The sequence below is a fragment of the Notothenia rossii genome (assembly GCF_949606895.1).
Source record: "Notothenia rossii genome assembly, chromosome: 4".
In the NCBI taxonomy this organism is placed as follows: Eukaryota; Metazoa; Chordata; class Actinopteri; order Perciformes; family Nototheniidae; genus Notothenia; species Notothenia rossii.
This window is the reverse complement of record NC_136902.1, coordinates 2,975,748-2,982,162: the sequence shown is the minus strand read 5'-3', so window position 1 is coordinate 2,982,162 and position 6,415 is coordinate 2,975,748. Positions and strand designations below refer to the sequence as shown.

Sequence of the window (6,415 nt, the reverse complement as noted above, 5' to 3'; positions counted from 1 at the left end):
TTTGACTCAATACCTTTTATATCAAAGTGACAGTATTTTGGTTATTGATTCTTTCATACAGTTTGTTTACTAAACTAAGGTATTTATGACAAAAGATCTGAGGTGATGTTGGTCTGAAGGCCAGGCGGTGGAAGCATCGTGTGAAGCGGGTTCCTGCGATGCGTTCGGCCGGGAGACGTTGAAACTACAATCACAACAGAGTAGAACCTGCAGGTGCTCCAGGTCACAAACTGCCCTTCTAATACAGCCTCGTTTATATATATATATATATCGAAATCAAACCAAAAACAAACATGCAGCATTTCAAATTCCCAAAACAACCTTTATTCTAAACTTTTAAATTTGAAGTTTAGTATAAAAAAAGTTAAGTGCACCTTTTTTTTTCTTCCCTCAAAGTATTTCCATCTTTTTTCCACACTCGTCTCATCTTTAGTAATCTTAAAAGATAGAAGGTGACCCAGAGTGTCATCGCGTCACTTTTGGTACACACATCTACAAAATATTGTAAAGAGGAATCCCTGAACTTCTAAATGTCCGTATTCCCTCGGAGAGAAACCCTCCTGCTGGCGGTTGGCATAGCACCTGCTGTCGGCTGTACAGTATTCATATCGCTGCTTTACACACAAAGCAGGGAAACAACCTCTCAGTGTTAGCAGCTGTGGCCTTTGGGTTCAAACACACGTGTGGAGGTGTGTGTGTGTGTGAGGTATCAGATGATGGCGTGCAGACAGCTGCTCGCTCTCACTTAACACCCAAATCGCTTAACTGGCGCTATGCAGACTTTGTTTCCTGACGGCCACAGCTGTTAAAACTTGATCCGGTGTGTCGGATACCCAGGGACACATTGACGCTACAGCACACACCCAAAACAAATAATCAAGATTCATGAAGATATTTCAAAGTTCTGCAAGATCACGTGAAGACTCTAGACGTTGAATTAGAAGCAAAGAAATGATGGCGACAGTGATTGAGCCCAACACAGCGCTCTCAGGTGGCCCTAATTTGCAACCTCTCCGATTGGCTTAGCGTCTCAGACACAAAGTGTTTCTACAGAGCAACAACTTAAAGGAGGGAGTCCTTCACAGGAAGTGAGCGGTGCCACTCAGAGCCGCTGATTCTACGATATGTTTGCTTTTAAATTGTGACATTTTTTGAAATGTTTAAATCACAACCAAACGTAAGTGAACCAGGTGTTTGGTGGCTCGTTGATCACACGTCTTAAATATCAATGTAAATGGAAAGAAGGAAATAAAAGAAACATTGAAATATTTATTAAAGTCTCCTCGAGCTTTGACAAGAAACTAATGCTATCACACGTGAATAAATACTTTAAAATGAGAAACAACAGTGGGGAGGGGAGGGGGGGGGGGGGGGGGGGGGGGGGAGGGTGTTGAAGTCTGTACAATAAAAACATTTAGTGTATAAACTCTGGGTATCCGACTGTGAAATAGAAACAGGAGACAAAGAAAAGCTAACGTGTTACACCAACCAGCCCTTCCCGCACGTCTATCGTTTTGGATTTACTTGAAAGTTCTTTCCTTTAAGTTTACTGAAGTTAATTTACGTTAGGGCTACCCCCGGTGCTCTTTGGCACCCGACTATGTTCATCTACAAATCGCCCAACAAGGTACAGTAAACCACTTTGGATATTGCATGAAATCTTTTTTCTTTAATCATTTGCTTATTTTAAATGTATAGATTCACAATCCATCAGATGGACTCAGTTCAGCGGAGATATTTTGGACATTGTGCAAACAAGACGATTCTAGCTAAAAGCATCCAGGACGCTTTTTTTTTTTTGCCGTATAGCAGAGATGTCACTTCTCATCATACTGGTATTTACATGTAACTATTACACATGTATTAATTAAACTACACTAGAAGTTCTCAACAAAAAAAAAGGACAAATGGATTTTTTTTTTCGTGCATTAAGTGCAACTCCGTAACTGCATTCCACGTTCACCATAAAGCAGCTAAACTATGTGAAGCGGATCTGATATTTCAATATTTCGTTTTACGTAGCGGTTACACGAACATCTCGATGTGATTTGTGATCCGTTCGATCGGAGGAAACAGACGCCTGAGAGAGTCCGCCCGGGAATGAGAGGGGCGGCCCTGCGAGGATCATGGAATGAAATCTACGGCGTTAGAAATTTAGCGTCAGTGGTCTCCAGGCTGTCGTGGTGGGATCTCTAGGTCAGAAGTGGAGTACTGTACCTCTCTGAGGGCTCTACATATTACATTCCGTTAGGTGATATCAGTATTGTGGCATGGCCAAGCAGCCTGAAGAGGGAGGCGTATGGGGTGGGGAGGGAGGCGTATGGGGTGGGGGAGAACGGGGGCATCAATTGGGTCGGGGGGAGGCTCGGTTTAGGCATGAAGGAGTCGGTGTTACCAGATGGTATAACCTCCATTGGAACCCCCCAGGAAGAAGTTGTTCTTGCGCTGTGCCATTACCACGTTGGCCCCCTGCATGGCGGCCAGCTGAGCCGCGTTGGGGGGGTGTCCAGGAGGGGGGGGCTGCAGAGGGGAAGGGGGGGGGAACAGACATAATTATAAACAACTTGGGATTTGATCAATTCTGTCCTAAAACATATCAATAAACTTAAAGGATTTCCTGAAGTAAAGCATCATCAGAAACATTTAGACGCTGTTGTGGCTTCTTTAAATATTTGCGCTGTGTGTTTACTCACTGGGATGGAGACACCGCTGCTTGCTGTGAACCGAGCACCAGCATCATAGCCTCCCTCCACCATCACTGTGGAGCCGGGGGGGTACACGGCTCCCATGGGGTAGTAGGCCATGGGGACGTTCTGGCCCATCTGCCCGACCTGCATATGGGGCTGCATGGGCATAAACATCTGAGCGCCGGGGTAGTGGGAGGACATCTGCGCCACCTGGCCGGGCACCTGGTGTGGAAGCACATATCTGGGCTGGTATATCTGCAGACAGACAGAAGCAATTGATTAGAACCAGAGAGGGCAAGAGTACACACATCCTTTCCTCAACTAGAAGTACAGATACTCGTGTTTAAAAATACTCTGGTGAAAGTAGAAGTACTGACTAAACTTCTTTAATCAGGTCAAAGTAAAGAGGTTTTGAAATGTACTTCAGTAAAAAGTACCCATAACTAGCAGCTGTTTTAAAGAGTACCTGACCTCCCTTTATATTAATAGAACAATAATGTCATTGTTAGCTAATGAATGTTTCCATGGTGAACAACGGCAACATGACAACGTTTCCATTGGTCCCTCTTCTTTAGAGAAGACCAGGAAATGATGGATACACGGATTGTGTTCAAATCAATAGGCACGCAATGACTCTAAATAATAATGATCACGCCACCAAACACACATTCAGACTAAAGGAACCAGCCTGTTTGGGAAATGAGAGAAGTAGAAAGTACAGGTATTTGAGTTCAACATGTAAGAAGTAGAAAGTACAGGTATTTGAGTTCAACATGTAAGAAGTAGAAAGTACAGGTATTTGAGTTCAACATGTAAGAAGTAGAAAGTACAGGTATTTGAGTTCAACATGTAAGAAGTAGAAAGTACAGGTATTTGAGTTCAACATGTAAGAAGTAGAAAGTACAGGTATTTGTGTTCAACATGTAAGAAGTAGAAAGTACAGGTATTTGAGTTCAACGTGTAAGAAGTAGAAAGTACAGGTATTTGAGTTCAACATGTGAGAAGTAGAAAGTAGAAAGTAAAAAGAGGTCAGAAAGTAGTGGAGTAAAGTACTGATACCAGAACAATGTACAGTGAGGAAGTATTTGTGCTCCACTACTTCCCACCTCTGGTTAGAACTGATCACAGAGCCACGTGATATGATAGATACATGTATGTAATCTTTACCTCAGAATATGCAGGTGGTGTGTCTGTGTAAGGAGGAGCCTGGGGAGACATTTGCATAGCAGGAGGGTATCCAGGTGCAGTGCTCTGCTGAGGGTACACAGACTGCTGAGGATATGAACCTGCAAACACAACATCATACACGTTACTGTTGAACAGGGACTGACACACAAACCCCTGGGTGACCGGGTGGCTGTGGTTTAATGTGCTTTGTTGGGAATTGTGACAAAACTGAAGAAGAATTTATGTTACATGTTTCTCAGATACATCAGAATATCTTATATGTTGGGACAGATATATATATATTTTTTAATAGGATAAACAAAGATGTCACGTTGACAATGAGGATAAAGCCAGGTATACCACATGTTCAGTAGTTATTAATATATTGACAGCAGAGACATCTAGTGAGTACACTAGTATGGATTTGGAGTGATATTGTTCATTCCTATGCTACAAGATAGAAAGCATAAGATTAATGTTATACTCGAGAGATTAGAAAGGGCCCTTGGTAATGTTCATTAAAGGAATACCAAAAATACAATGTAGGATTGCAACCGATTATATAAATGATGTTAAATGTAATATATTAAACTTTGAGTATCAATGAATCTGATGTAAATGTACAGTGTTATATATACACGTTCAGAACATAGTGAAGGGTGTCCGCAGGTCTAACAGTTCAAAATCTGAATATCAAGTTTAAAATCATATAGGATACATAGAAAACAGCTAATATTGTTTTTTTTAGCTAAACTAAAATTAAAATGATTCATAAATTATCCAAATACTTGCAGATGAATCAACATATTAAGTTTTAGTTGCGGCTCTGTTATAATGACATAACGTGTCCGAACAAAGTGCAGAAATGCAGTTAAATTCTTGTTTTGATCAGGGCCAGTGGTCAATACACGGGGAAAAAACATAAAAGGCATCATGGAAAACACATAACACACCGAATTAGTCACATACTAATAACAACCAAGCTATAGTTGAAATGTTTAAAGCGATACGGTTTCGTTTCTCCCAAAGTGTCTCTGATTTCCTTTGTATTTGTGTCGGACCGAAACCCTCCCTTAAAGGCACCACGATGAGCTGCACCGATGAGCCTGTTGTGGTATGTGCTGACATTAGCTAAACAAAGCATTATTCAAAGAAACAATCGATAGGGAGAATAATCGTTAGTTTCAGGCCTACAGGAGCCGCTGGAAACCCAACAGCAACAAAAGATCTGAGCAGAAAATACCCGCAGACAAAGACTGAGCAGGCGGCGAGGAGAGCAGATTCATGTACTTATACACACTCTGTCTGGGCAACGGCACACTAATAACCGAGTATTATTAAAATGATGCACACTGATTAGCTAGATTCCCATGCATGTAAACCATGGATGTATAAAGAGAACGGGATACTCCGCTCATTCCTATGAGAGCTGCTCAGAGGCGCATGAAGCCCATAATAAAGCGACTGTAGATACAGGAAGTACCCGGATGATCCTGGGCCTTTTGCTTACTGAGCATGCGCACTGGAGTGTTCCCTTAGCCTCCGGAGAGACAGAATTTTGGTATGATTTCCTTTTTTTTTTTTTTTAAATCGTATTTGTATTACCCTCTCCTACAACCTATTTTATTGCTGTTGTTTCCGTTTGCATCATGAAGCAACTGCCTTGTATGTGTAAGCGCTCCTGGCAAACCTGGTTATGATCTTATGTAAGTCAACGGGAGAAAGTCTTTTTGGGCCAAAATGACGTCACGACAGTTGCAGTATCACCGAGCGGCCACTACGCTCATTTTTTTAAAATCTGCTTCAACGGCCGGTGCTCTCTCAACAGTAAAAAAAGAAAAAATCATGTTAGCTTGTGATGCTAAGCTAACTGAAAATATGTGACCTGGCCACCATTACTATGGTGTTAAAACGGTGACAGTGAATCTATCCGTTTATTATTAACATCCACGGTGTTTTATAACAATTTAGACGCCGGTAATCACCGTGTGTTCTTTATATTTATCCGGAAAATGTCAGTTTATTGTCATTAAAACGGAGCTAATGTCCGTTAGCCACATTAGCTTCATCTCCGGATCTCCGGTAAATATCTTCAGGCCGAAACGAACGGAAAACGGACTGTAAATATCAACACGAGGTGTGGGAAACATACCTTTGTTGTTCATTGTTGTGTGATGATCTGGAGGCTGGAAGAATATCAGAATAAAAGGAGGAGCTCCGCGTTCATATATCTCTGTCACGGCCTTTAAAAAACCTTACGGCTGCTTCTTTCCTTCACTTCCTTGTTTTTCAGCTTCTTCTTCTTGTTGTTGTGGAAGTGGTGACGTCAGCACGTTCCGTATCTCTAATGTGACGTAACGCGTCGTTTTATAACCGCGAGCGCACCCTGCCGATTGACAGACAGACAACCGATAGGCAGAAGTTCTCAGAACGTGTGCTTGAGTATAGAAGTACTCAGATCTTGTACTTGAGTAAAAGTAGAAGTACTCAGAGCGTGTACTTTAGTAAAAGTAGAAGTACCAGAGTGTATACTCCGTTACAGTAAAAGTCCTGTAATCAAA

The 6,415-nt window shown here is 41.9% G+C and overlaps 1 protein-coding gene across 1 annotated transcript; it reads right to left on the bottom strand.

The window, feature by feature from the left end:
- On the bottom strand, positions 1–6,182 carry dazap2 (DAZ associated protein 2). Its single transcript, XM_079675302.1, has 4 exons — positions 6,007–6,182; positions 3,855–3,973; positions 2,694–2,942; positions 1–2,520 (listed from the first exon to the last, which is right to left on the bottom strand). Exons 1-4 carry the CDS (start codon positions 6,017–6,019, stop codon positions 2,392–2,394), a joined length of 510 nt encoding a protein of 169 aa, XP_079531428.1. The 5' UTR covers positions 6,020–6,182; the 3' UTR covers positions 1–2,391.
- Positions 6,183–6,415: the final 233 nt, after the last annotated feature.

Excerpts from the sequence above, each read along its gene's own strand:
- dazap2 (XM_079675302.1), bottom strand. Across the intron at positions 2,943-3,854 it reads CACCACCTGCATATTCTGAG|ATATACCAGCCCAGATATGT; the intron begins GTAAAGATTACA and ends GTCTGTCTGCAG. Across the intron at positions 2,521-2,693 it reads GCAGCGGTGTCTCCATCCCA|CCCCCCCCTCCTGGACACCC; the intron begins GTGAGTAAACAC and ends TCCCCTCTGCAG.